General features: G+C 45.1%; 1 protein-coding gene across 2 annotated transcripts in view; it reads left to right on the top strand.

Moving 5' to 3' along the window:
• LOC119187864 (fatty acid CoA ligase Acsl3) overlaps positions 1–14,011 on the top strand; it is a 99,461-nt gene that overhangs the window by 34,317 nt on the left and 51,133 nt on the right. The window contains exons 5-7 of one of the 2 annotated variants that reach the window (XM_075878750.1): positions 2,667–2,773; positions 9,957–10,092; positions 11,819–11,896. In XM_075878750.1, coding sequence (XP_075734865.1) covers positions 2,667–2,773; positions 9,957–10,092; positions 11,819–11,896 — 321 coding nt within the window. The remainder of the gene's footprint in view (positions 1–2,666; positions 2,774–9,956; positions 10,093–11,818; positions 11,897–14,011) is intronic. The other variant, XM_075878751.1, reaches the window with a different exon arrangement.

The following is a 14,011-nucleotide window of genomic DNA, read 5'->3' as shown; positions in this document are numbered from 1 at the left end:
GCGCAGGCCGCTTGTGCTCTCACCGGCTACGACGCTCGCACGGCACCGCCGCTCGTGGCCACGCACGGCCGCACTCACTAGATACACCCCTCACATGTTTGCGCATCAGCATTCCGTCTATCAAATTAAGTCAGAAGACCTGGCGCAAGGGCAATTGACGATACCAGGATGATATTGACCCAGTTACACAGTTGTGCACGCAGTAAAATAATTATACGAGAAGGGACACCTTGCGGTGTTTCCTGCTTGCTGTACGATTCGCCCGTGCTCTTAAGGTGGAAAACCTTTGATGCCTTATCAAACAGCGTCACATGACATCACACGATGACGTCAACACATGAAATCTTGCTTGACGAAAGGTGGGCCGGTAACGGAGGCAGGGCAGAATGAGGTGAGGTGCGCAAGACTTGCCATGCCTCAGATCCTAAAGGCTCTGCGAAAGAACGTTTGGGGCAGAAATAATCGACTGAAGATAAGGCTTCGAATCACTTTAGGCGAACTAATAAGAGATCCGTCAAAGTTTTTTATCTGCGTAATTGACTTCATGAAAGTAGGTAATGCGAAAATCTATAGCGAAAAAAACCAGAAGCTTGAGGCCCTTGTACTTAGATTTAGGTGCACATTAAAGAACCAAAGGTGGTCCGTGATATCGTGGTTTTGGGACATTAAACCCTAACAACTATTTAGAAAAGTAGAAGCTGTAAAATATATAAAATTAGAATAGGTGATTCGTGGGTGGTGTGGCAAGTCGAATATCTCCATTACAGATGCGACTATACATTTACGTACATGCACGTAACGAATGAAGAACGAGTATTTTTCTTTCGTTTTTTTGTTTGTGGGGTTGTTTTCTTTTTCTTTGACCGGCGGTACTATAAACCAAAGGCTTGGCTTATAGTAGTGTCCATCTCACCAAAGTTACAACGCGAATTACAAAGTCGTGAACTTTAAAACTGGGTACCAGCAATACACAGAAACACGTATATACGCAAGAAAAAGGCGTTACACACCAACGAATGCTGAACTAAAAATTAAAATTTATGGAGTTTACCGTCGCAAAACCACGATATGATTATCAAATACGCCGTGGTGGAGGGCTCCGGAAATTTCGAGTAGTGGGGGGCGAACGCTCGACTTCTAACTGTGCTTTATTGAAAATTGCATTGCCTCACAAGACTTATCATGCATGCAGGCGCATTGCCGCCACATTCAGCTTTCGCCCTTTTGTAACAGCTTATTGTGTGCGTGTTTCTCTGTATCGCTAGTACCACGTTTTAACTCGATAGAGTTATACCGAGCTCTTATCACAGAAATTCTGGTGTCTTGTGTCTTGACGTAGACGTCATTGGTTGTGAGCGAAAAGTGTTGTCCGTGATCAAAAAAAAAAAAAAACGAAAAAATGCAAATAAAATAATAAAAATCTTCAGTTCAAGTTATATTCGAACACAGGTCTTCTGCGTAGAAACAAAGCCACGCTATCGCTTGAAACGGCTGCGGAAAAAAAAAACACTATGTTAGTGTCACATAGCGAAGATAGTTTCCATAACGAATGTAATATGGCGTAGCAGTAGAGTATATTATAAAATCGCACCAGGCATCAAAAGATGTGAATTGAGCGATGAGTGGGCGTTTTGAAGGCCCACCCATTACAAAGCGCTGACATATTTTATTATCATCAGCTACAAAAGCATCAACTAAGTGAGCAGCTGCGTAGGTTCTCGTGTTGCCTTACGGATGCATAGTGTGCCCTCCACCGATTCACAAAAGAAATAATTATGGCGTAGTAGCCACTTAAGAACTATACTTGCCGTATAGGCATTTTATAATAGTTTGAAATGTTACGTGCACAGTCAATAGTTTCCTTACGGCATGGTTGACGCGTGCACCGAGAACCGAAGCGAGGCTAGCGAATGAGTCCTGGGGCCCGATTGCGCTATCGCGTTTTACTCTGGAAGCGAAGCTCAAGCGCCCTGCAAAGTTTTTCAAGTTAATGACGCACCAACTGGCCAAAGAGCGTTATGCACATTGCAAAGACACCGATTTTTTTAGATGTTTGCTGCAGATGGATTTGTAAAAAAATCGCATTTATCAAAAACAAAATAATAGTTTGAAATAGTTTTGAACAGTTTGAAATGTTACGTGCACAGTCAATAGTTTCCTTACGGCATGGTTGACGCGTGCACCGAGAACCGAAGCGAGGCTAGCGAATGTGTCCTGGGGCCCGATTGCGCTATCGCGTTTTACTCTGGAAGCGAAGCTCAAGCGCCCTGCAAAGTTTTTCAAGTTAATGACGCACCAACTGGCCAAAGAGCGTTATGCACATTGCAAATACACCGATTTTTTTAGATGTTTGCTGCAGATGGATTTGTAAAAAAATCGCATTTATCAAAAACAAAATAAGGAAGACCATGTTCACCATTGAATTTTTATTATTATTATTTTTTAAATATTGTGCAAGCAGACTTCGGAAGGGAACAGGTGGCCAATGTGAAGTTGAACCGACTAATAGGGCAGGTGGCCATTTAAATACCAATAGCTCTCTCGAGCGAAAATGCTTGTAGGTTTCAGCCCAAGCGATCCAACGTCTACATTTAAACAAAAAGCAAGCCATTGTCTATAAGTGTTTGTTTTACTGGCAATACAGCAGTTTTTTCTCTTCATCGCAGTGTGTACTATTTACGCTACGCTGGGCGACGATGGACTTGTTCACGGAGTAAATGAAACGGAGGTCAAAACTATAATTACAACTGAAGAATTACTTCCAAGGCTGGTGGTATGTCACTATAGCTTCATTCTACTTTGTGTGAGAGGTATATGCCGCCATTGTTTGTAATTACAAGCACATGACGACTTCATTTTAAGAAGTGACCCTTAGTAGGCATGATGCCTTGCAAAGCGATCATTGTTTAGTCACAGGTTCACCTATTTGCAGCTTTGTGCATTTCATTTGTGCTCTATGCGAAAGCGCGCAATAAGAAAGCTGTTTGAAGGCTGCGTGGCGCACTTGTACTCCAGTGAATTTCTGACAATATTGAGATAATAGCATTTTCAAATATTATTAACAGTCCTGTAACAAGTGTAGGGTGGTTAATTTTGCCAAATCCGCTCGTCAGTAATTTCAAATAGGTAGTAAACATCAAGTAAAAACTGAAACAGCGAACTGCACAGTGCTGGGTATGCGTGACGTCACAGAATACACTGCACGCCACCACGTCTGCCCATGGTGTAAATATAGAACATGTTCTTCTTCACACTCACACAAAAAAACACATCTGACGTGGAGTCAAGCTTTGCCAGCCCGTCTGAGCTTACCTGTGAAGAGTTCAGCGATGCTTGTAGCTACTATGTGAGTGTGCAAGCATCACCCTTCGATTTTGACCCACCGCTGCGTGAAGTAGCTGACGTACCCCGCATCGATCACCTCGTTGCTCAGTATTTCTACGTACAAGTGGCATGGAGATGAAGAGGACAAAGATAGGCTGGCGCGAGCTAATCTGTATGGCTGGCGCTGCTCGCTCAACCAGCTGTGTCTACTCTGTCTGCTCTTCAGAGTCAGTCTCATTCTCGTAACATACTTGGCGGAGGGGTGCGATCCACGTTCTCACCACAGAACTCCGAAGTGGACGCTCGCTCGCGGCTTTCAACAGGACCACTCAGAACTCGACTACATCCTCTCTGGTCGCCCACCCTTCTGCCCGGCCTGTCAACCCAGCTGCTGCAACAACTTTAGTGACGCTTCCCGCCCTCAAAGGCCCTGGCGTGTTCTCGAGCGGCGAGGGTACTGACGTCGACAAATGGATACGCCTCTACGAACGAGTCAGCGCCACTTATAGGTGGGACCTCACGCTCATGCTTGCGAATGTCATCCTTTACCTTGACGGAACTACTCGTGTCTGGTTTGACCCCGCTGAGCATAACGTTGCCAGCAGAGACAGCTTCAAGCAACAGATCCGTGAGCTTTTTGAAAGCCCGTTTGGTCGTCGACAAGCCGCGAAGAACGAGTTATCAACTCGCGCACAAACTTCCACCAAGGCCTACATAAGCTAGGTTTCAGGAAGCCCTCGCCCTATACCGCAAGGCCGACGAGAACATGCCCGAGCCTGATAAAGTTGCGCATATACTCAAAGGTATCGCTGACAATGCGTTTAACTTGTTGGTATTCAACAATGTGTCCTCTGTTGATGTCATTATTCAAGAATGTGGCCGGCTCCAAAAAACTAAAAGCAGGGGTATATCCCATTAGTTGCAGCGCCTTCCGTATACCACCGCGATGCCATCGTGTCTCGACACATATCGTCCACCAGACACCTGTGACAACTTGACGTGACTCATCAGGCGGGAACTTAACACGGCCGCTCCCTGCAGCTATGGTGAGACCAACGTCTCCTGACCCATCTCTTTCAATCAGGTTGCCCCTCATTCAAGCAGTCGCCCGGCAGGAAATTGCCAGCTTGGGAAGTTGTTCTATTTCACCGCCTCCCCGTACCGACTTCCAGCCCCAATACACGCCTGCACGTCTCTTCCCAACCGTCTATCCCTCAACGCTCCGTAATCCGTCCGCAAGGCAAACACGCGATGACAAGCCCATCTGCTTCTCGTGTCACCAAATCGGGCACATTTCTCGCCGTTGCAGAAGTCTCTGGGGCCCTCCTGCACAAGCTTCCGCTCGTATCTTCCATGCTCGTCCCGCTCATCGTCATGAGACCAGCGCCGACCATTTTTTCCCTAGGAACCAGCTACTGAACACCGTTACTCCCGTCTCTATCCCCCCAACGTCGTCAGTCTGGTTCTCCAACGCGCCGCCGACCATCTTCCCACGCCTTCACATGAGGTTCCCTGGCGAAAAACAAAGTGTTGCAGCCCCCGGAGGTGGTACTGCATCGCTCAGACTCACAAAAAATCCCCTCTTGACCATACAGACGAAACGAAACCTTACCAACGTTCAAGTAGATGGCGTGCACGTGACTTCTCAGGGCTGGGCGGTATCGAAGATACATGTACCTGAGATACTATTTGAGATATTTGAGATATTCTTTCAGTATTTTGTATGTGTATCGCGATACATCTCACAAGGCGAATATTGGTATCTGTATTTCTATTACATTTGATAATGTATCATGTATCTTAAGATACTAGATACAGCGGTCTCAACGCCATACCTTGCGAAATAATAATCACTGACCTCACACCGCTGCTCAGGGTGGTGCTGGTGCCGCTAAGCCACCTGCATAAACCAACGGCAATGACAATTAATCTTTTCGCCCGACTCCGACAGTCAGGGCAGGCGATGAGGTTTGCGTGTCCCTTTCGGTGAAGCAGGTCTCGCGCAGTCTCGACGAAAATTAAATTTGCATGCTTGCCCACGGGCTTTTTGTTTTCGAAATTTCTGCCCTCTCTAGTTACGTCAGAGCCATGAAACTTAGCCTTAGCCACTTGCAAGCACCGCGTACCTCAGTGCGTGGGGTAATGATAGCACAAATTGTGGTGCCACTCTTCAGCGGGGAACTTTAGCACCACTGGCAATGATGCTGTGTCCAACAGAACAAGCACTTACCTATTAGACGATATCTTGATGGTACATGCCGCCTTCTTCCTGCAGTTTTTAATCAAAGAGCTCATGAAATTATAAAATATATGTTAACACAAGTGCTATCTCATTTTTTTCTCTTGCATCCCATAATCACCTAGTGCACGGAACTGTTTTTTTGGTCTAGTGAATGCAATATGAATTTTTTTAATGTACAACTAAAATAATATTTCTTATACATATACATATTCTAATACGTTTATATTCCCTTGAGTTTACTCTTCTGGCAAGGCGATTTGGGAAACAAATACTTCCTTATGTGGGCGGGCGTTATACAGCACCGTGCATTCGGCTTACTGCTTCGTAAAATAACAAAATTCAGTTAGTAATAATCATGGCAATAGTGAGGAGCCACAGGAGAGATCTCAGAAAAGGTATTCGAGAAACATTGTTCAGCCAAATTGTCTGTTTCCTATTAACGTCCCAACAAGTCATTTGAAGTAGTTTCGCATAATAACGGATTTCTTTATTGTCTTACTCTAACAGGTACGTAGACGATACTTTATGATTAATTGTCATAGCTATTAGGAGTGCCTCCTGTATCGTGTATCTCGACTTATTCACCACGAATCCGTCCGTCCGTCCGTCCGTCCGTCCGTCCGTCCATACATACATACATACATACATACATACATACATACATACATACATACATACATACATACATACATACATACATACATACATACATACATACATACATCCTTTCTACCCCAAGTCATCGCCGAAATTCTGCGTTTTTCTTCCACGCAACACACACTGACCACCACTTACCACCCCCAAATGGCCTCACGGAACGCTCTAACTGTACTCTCACCAATATGCTCGCTATGTACGTGTCGCCCGACCACCGGGACTGGGACCTTGGCTTACCCTACGCAACTTTCGCGTATGATTCATCCCGTCACGAAATAGCAGGCTTTTCGCCATTCTATCTATTGTACGGAAGAGAGCCGACTTTACCTTTGGACACAATCATCTCAGCCCATACCTCGTCCACCAGCAAGTATGCCCGCGACGCGATTGCACGAGCCGATCATGCCCGTCAGCTCGCCCGCTCTCGGCTGGTGGCATCGCAGACCAACCAACGGCATCGGTACGATGCGGAACATCAAGACGTACATTTCGCTCCCGGTACCCTCGTTTTACTCTGGTCTCCTCATCGTCGGGTGGGCCTATCAGAAAAGCTTTTGTCTCATTACACGGGACCTTACCGTGTATGACGTCGAGTAACACCTGTCACCAATGAGATCAACCTCATCTATAGATCCATCATCACCTGATGCGCTGTCCAGTGATTTTGTCCACGTCTGGCGGATCAAGCCCTACAAGAGTGCGTCAGATAACAACCTTTAAAGCACCGGGATGGCGCCTCCATCGCCAGGGGTCATGCTACGTACCAGTGGCAAGAAGATGAAGAGCACAATAAAGATCGACTGGCACGAGCTAATCTGTACGGCTAGTGCTGCTCGCTTAATCGGCTGTAAATATACCTGTGTCTACTCTTCCGAGTCGGTCTCCTTTTAGTAATAGTATTGAGTATGCTTACTCTAAGACCCGAGGACAATGACGACTGACATGGCATGCAGCCAACAAAGCTGAACTGTGCCCGCGTCATCGTCGCCTCGTAGAAGAAAGCGCGCGCCGCATCCATCAGCTGCTGGAGGTGGGGGTGGAAAATAGTGGACCCGTTACGTCGCAGATCAAACGGGGTAGTCCAGAACGTTAGTCCAGAGTGCTTACAGGTGTGTTTCGGTATTGGCTACCAATTCACATGCCGCTTACAAAACTTTGGGTTTAAAATAAGTATACTGATTTGACCAGCTAACAATTAGTAACAAGTGGATAATTTCCAATTTTATATCATGACAGCACATGGTTTGGTTCGTGTTCTTCACCAGTAAAAAAAACTAAACAAAAAACCATTATACTGACAAGACCGCAACAAGGGGCAAAGGAAAGGAAGAAACACAGACGTGTGCTGAACTTACAAGCTAAGTTTATTTCCGGAACGGAGCAGTCGGTTTTCTTTATATTCAGCTTCATTTCGAAATAAACTTCAGTAGTAAGTTCAGCGTTCGTCTGCATTTCTTCCATTTCCTTGCCCCTAGTTGCATTCTTTTCAGTATGATGGACCACCACCACCATCATCATCATCATCATAATCATCAGTTCCTAATAGCTCTGAACTATTTATTTATATTTTTCACAAATGTATAGTGACTTCCTGAAAAAAGATGTAAAGTGCAGAGCTAACTGAGTTGGGAGCCTATATAGCTTCTGTAGACACTTGGTCGGTAAGATTTTGCGGCTTTATTGCTCCTATCAGTCGTTAACTAAAACCCGCGCACTCTTCCCCTAGTTACGCCATCTCATTAGGAATGTAAGAGAAAAACTATACTGCACGTTCTCTACAGTAAGCTTTCTTTTTTTCGTTTGTTTAATGCATAACGGCTTGCAACTGTGGCGTAATAATTCATTACAATGGCAGCAAAGGTCTTTATTCGATTCTAGTCATGCCACTTAATAACAGTGTCATTCGCCTCGTTTGATATTGTAGGAGCTGAAATTAAACGTCTTGTTCGCCGTTTCGTAGTTACTTCACACTTGACGCTTCAGTGTTGCAGAAGGAGGAAAAAAGTCAGAAGTCAGCGCTTCACGAAACTGGACTGCTGTAAAATAATAGAAATCATCGACGTGAGTCACAGTCACAAAGATGAACGACGAAATCAACAACAGCTTTGACGAAGATTTATATTAAGGGGCGTCCGATCAAAGTGTCAAACGCATGGTTATTGAATGAAACTTCCAAAGATGAGTTCAACAGCTGTGACAATGTGTTTTGTGTCCAGCGAGCGCGGAGTGTTATGGCTCGCCTTTAGTGCGGTAACAAGTGTCGGATAGCTTTTAATTGCAAGATAAGTTTATAATAGCAATCCAGACAACAAATGCTTACTTATACTGAATCAAAATTTACCAATATTGCGAAAATGCTGAAAATAAAGGCTCAGTGTGCGATCACACAGAAAAAAAGTCGTCCCTTATTGAACTTTAAAGTGGGTGGTCGTAGTACGTTCTTGTGATCCTGTGCCAAGCCACTCGGCTAACGCGAGTTGGAACTCATGAGGTCATGACTAATGCAGTCAGTCGCCATCTTTTGAAATGCACATGTCATCGAATAGTTGCAAACATTCATGCATTCATACATTGTATGCATTCATGTTGTGGTCCCTCTATCAGAGATAAAGTCACCTCTGATGATGTAGAACCATAGTCAGACCATAGAGAAGAAATGACGCTTACGAGACTCCTGTTCCAAGCGACGTGGGGGAGAAGGAGTCAGACAATCCGGGCCAGCAATTTGGTTCAACGTTCATCGGGAGCAGTAGATTAACTAATATTACAATGGATGTAAAATACATTGTTATATGAGCTTCGTTGAGGCAAAAAGAAAATCATTACGGATGAATCCAGGCATCGTAGTTCATCGCTTTGCGTTTGTGTGGTCTACGTTCGACCGCTGCGCAGTTCGCTTTTAAGCACGGCGAGGCACCACATGTGCGGAATTTCACAGCTGTTTCATAGCTCTTTGCATAGGGCAGGTACTCTCATATCCATGCTGCCTCAAGCCATTTACACGCTGAATCAATCGAAATCGGTTGACTTTGCCACGATGGAGTGCGTGATATATTGGAAAGCAAGCCTCGTTTGTCCACATTTAGGCAGATGGCGCCACAACAACACGCATTTGCTGTTTTTTGTTTGTTTGTTTTAGACATAGTTAATAAATGGCGAAGTACTCCGAACTAGTGAATGAAGCCAATTCATAAATATGACCAAGTTTATCATGATAACTGAGCAACACGTATTCAAAGTCTACGCCGCTTGTCAATTCTATAGACGTATGCGACGGTGCATCGCAACCAACGATATCGGTTATGACAGCCTTTAGCCTATTGCAGAAGCTAGGCAGTTCTTTCCACCATGACGAATGCTTCAACACAATAGACCGTTTGGGGGAAAGCATTTGTCATACAAAAAATTAAGTTTCCTCGATGTTTTAGACCGACCACCATTGCAAGCGTGTAGTGCCTATAGCAGTGAACAAGCACCGCGGCAGCAACGCGCGCGTGGTGTGTCATGGCGTAATTGCAGCTGCTACCGGCGTCTTCCAGGGCACTAGGTATGACGGAAAATGGCTGGAAAGAGATGTGTTTCGTCTTTTTTTTTTTCAAATCATTTTGCTGTATTTGTCATCTTTAGCAGTTCAACTTTTGTTCTGCTAGAAAAGGCCAATATCTAAATTATCGTTCCGTATCCCTTCAACAGCGAAGTGTCAAACGAGATCACTATTTTTTTGCTTCTGCAGAATCTCATGCCAAGGTTGCCGGCTGTGACCCACGTCGTGTGCATGCCAGCGAGGGGCACTACCGAGCCGCCACCACCCATGAACTCGGCCACTGTGCTGCCCTTGGAGTCGCTCATGAACGCCAATCCTACAGAGGGTCCGCCTCTCTACTTGTCCTAAGCAGAGAAGTCAAATTTAACGTCATACGTTTGCTTTCAGCCACCTCATTCATTAGCTTGAATGAAGTTAGCCGCTTCGTTTTCTAGAAAGAATAAAATGAGGAAAAGGCACGGAGGTTAACCAGAAATTGGAGTATCCGGCTTGCTACCCTGCACTAAGGGAAGGGAGAATGGCGAATAACGATTGGAAAGAAAGTGAAGAGCGAAATAGACGCGCGAAAAAGAAAAGAAAAAAAAAACAAGTGGGCTAGGGTGCTATAGCCTAGTCAACAGGCCACTACCACGCGAAAAGTTCAATAAGGTCTTCACTAATTTTTTGTGCGAAGACTGATTCTGTAGCCTTTCCAGCAATGAGTGTTCTGACAAGGGTCTGTCGTCAAGTCTAGCTAACGCAGCATCTAACTGCCTTCTTTGCACGCTGTAACGAGAACAGTGACAGAGAACGTGCTCTATCGTTTCATCGTTGCCGCACTGATCGCAAGCATCACTGTTTTCCATGTCACTTCGGAAGGCGAAAACTTTGGTGAACGCGACACCAAGCCACACTTGCTTCTAAGTCACTGTGGCATATTGGGCATTGAACATGCCGATGCAGCTGCTCGATGAGCACACGAAAATGGGGAAGAAGAATCTATTCCATTCTCAAGGACTGATGCTTAAATGAAATTCTGAAAAATTGCTTATGAAGAAGTAAAATCCGGTGTGAACACAGTGCTTACAGCACACGCGACTGCATAGGCTGGACCCGTCTCGTCGACTTCGGGTTCGTTCTATAGCTACTACAGATAGTAATAGCCTGAAATGTTTAACATCTACGAATACAGCTAAAGTTAGTTGGAGATGTTTCACGGCCATCACGACAACACAACCATATTTCTTTGGCTTCTGTACATTGGTTTGCTGTATAAAACTTTCGCGTAGGAGGCACGACACTTTCAAAACAGCTGTGGTAATATACGTGCATAACGCAAACCACCAAGCCCGAATAAACAAGAGGGTTTTCTCGCGTGAAATATGATGAAGTATAGTACCTCAGAAAATCGATTAAGCACCTAGAATACCAGCTAGTAGAAGAAAGCAGCATAAGTGAGTTCACCACATGTACAAAAAATTAATGGATTAAAATTTTCAAGGAAATCAAACACCTAACGTGATTAAATATGTAGTTGTAGTAGCTGTACTAATTTCACCATGTCGCCCCGGCACTGGGAGTATGCTATCATCTGATAACAGCTGTCTTCTCTTAAGGGCGTTCTTGCGGAGGCTACTCGCTATACTGAGCACTGACGCCTCAACATGTCCCCACTACAACATTTTGAACATCGTAGAAAGGTGGCATTTTAAAAATATGAAATTAGTGAACTAGCAAGAGGGCTGCTACCGGTCATCTTTTACTTTTTCTCTTGCTTATCGTGTTTTTTTTCTAGCATCTGGTTGAGGTACAGACGATTTAGGCTAACTTGTATTATGCGTACTCGGCGGTCTCGCAAACCGCCGCCTGTGAAACGGCGTAGCATCTGTGCGTACATGACAGATGTAAAGTTTCTGCCTACCAGATTACGTAAAGATCAACAGTGACAACTTGTATGGTCTATTCTTCAAGAAGCTGTACCACATCTTCTTCCTACTGCAATGCGGCTATTGATGCGGAGTTCTCGATTTCTTTATTGGACAAAGTATAACGTTCTTGCGCAACTATTTCAGAGATGCCACAAGTTATGCCAAAGCCACAAGATTCAGCAATTATTATGTACACTAGTGGTTCGACCGGGCAACCTAAAGGTGAGCCTTTTATTTAACTTCGATTTCTTAAGCTGGTGTCAATATCATTCAGAAAGGTGATGAGCAGGAAACAAATAAGCTTCATGGGGGCGTATTATTGGGACATTACAAAGCGTCAACCGCAGATTAAGTTACAGTTGCAGTGCGGACTTCGAAGGCGCATAATATTGCGTGCTAGTAACTGGCAATTACACAACAGATAAGAGCAAACGGACAATAAATTACTTTACAGCCCATAAACATCTCCCAATTATTAACGAGTTTCCCAAGCTTTCTCCACAAAGATACTGCAATGTGTCTTTTTATCACTAGGCTTTCAATAATTCGTTATTATTTACTACCACTTTCAAAAACAAAAACCAAAACAACCAACAGCAAAAGAAGATAAATAAGGACACAGGCGACGTGCTCAACTCGCAACTGCACGGTTTATTGAAAAACAATTTCATGCAAAAGTAAAAGAAATGTGACAAACTTTAAATATAAAAAATATACAGGATCAGGCTAAAGGGAAACTATCTTCCGGACATACGGAGCCCCATTTACCTGTTACGCACGCTGAAAGACATACCTGTCTCTATGTTCATTGAAAGTGTTTGACTGCCACAAAAGCACCTGCCGGTTGAGCAAGAATCATCTCAATGTATTCAAAATAATTGCCTCGAATAAACGCGATTTTACGACAGAAAGTGAACGCTAATGAGACTATCAAAACAGGACCTTTCACTCGGTTTCATGTCGGTGTAACCGCATCGTAGAGAGGTTTGATAAACAATGCACACTTTGAATTCCAAATATCCGCTCATGTAATCCACTGCGCCATAGGCAAGTGTCCTGTGTCATTATTTTTCGTTTAGAGCTTTTGATGAAGCTTTAAACGCATAACACACAAATGTATTCGAACTCGCTCAGTTTATATTGTTACGAATATGAAGGAAAGGAAGAGGAAGATTAGAATCAGCGGACAGGCGCGCGAGCGTGCCAATCAGCCATTGTGACTCTTGCCTGTGGTTGTTCCTCTGTAAATGCATTTTGTACAGAAGTCACCGACCCCGTAACATATTGGTGAGAGGTGCTGGGTAACCATTAGGCAACGGAGCTCCGCAGAGGACGTCACATCGGTTTTCCAGCCATGGCCAATGCTGAGCCCTCCTCGTCAACGTCAGCATCTCCGATGAACACGGTGTCGCACCCACACTTTTCACACCACTTAAGGATCCCGGTACATTCTGCGGGACTGATGGCGTCGACGTTGACGATTGGTTGACCATGTTCGAACGAGCGAGTGTGCCGAACAGATGGGATCCCACACTTCAGTTAGCTAATGAGCTGTTTTACTTGAGAGGCTTGGCGAAGGAGTGGTATGAAAACAACGAAGAAGAACTCACAAGCTGGGACAAATGCAAAGGAAAGTAGCGAGAGGTGTTTGGCAAAACCGCCAGTCGTAAGATCGCCGCCAAAAAGGAATTGGCCTGCCGTGCCCATTCCCCCACGGAATCGTACCTCGCATACATTCAAGACGTGCTGGCCCTCTGCCGAAAGGCCGAAAGTGACGTTACAGAAGGGGACAAGGTCGGGCGTGTCCTGAAAGGAATTGCCGACGACGCGTTCAATCTCCTGATTTGCAAGGGCTGTTCCACTGTGGACGCGATCATCAAAGAGTGTCGTCAGTTTGAGCAAGTGAAACGTCGCCGCATCCTGCAAACATTCGCCCGACTTCCAAACACCGCTGCAACATCGACTTGCGAGGACCAGACCGCACCACAACGCCCGTCGCCGCAGGGACACCTGACACGCATTGTTCGTCGCGAACTGAAAGCAATGGTGCCCTCAGCGTTCTATTCGTGCAGTACTGATAGCACTTCTCTTACTGTTCTTCTTGTTCAAGCCATCGTGCGCCAGGAGCTTGAAAACATCGGAGTGCATTCTATGTGCCATGTCACCACGCCCAGAGTCAGCAAACGCCCTTTCGCGATGCCCTCCTCCGACCGACGGTTTTCTCCACGTACCGCAACCCGGCTGAGTGACGAACTGCAGATGACCGCCGTATATGTTTCAACTGCCACCACGTTGGACGTATTGCGCGTTACTGCCGCAACACATTGTCCTCGGCAC

Source organism: Rhipicephalus microplus, chromosome X (genome assembly GCF_043290135.1).
Source record: "Rhipicephalus microplus isolate Deutch F79 chromosome X, USDA_Rmic, whole genome shotgun sequence".
Taxonomy (NCBI): Eukaryota; Metazoa; Arthropoda; class Arachnida; order Ixodida; family Ixodidae; genus Rhipicephalus; species Rhipicephalus microplus.
Note: the sequence above shows the minus strand (reverse complement) of the source record. Positions and strands in the feature narration are given on the sequence as shown.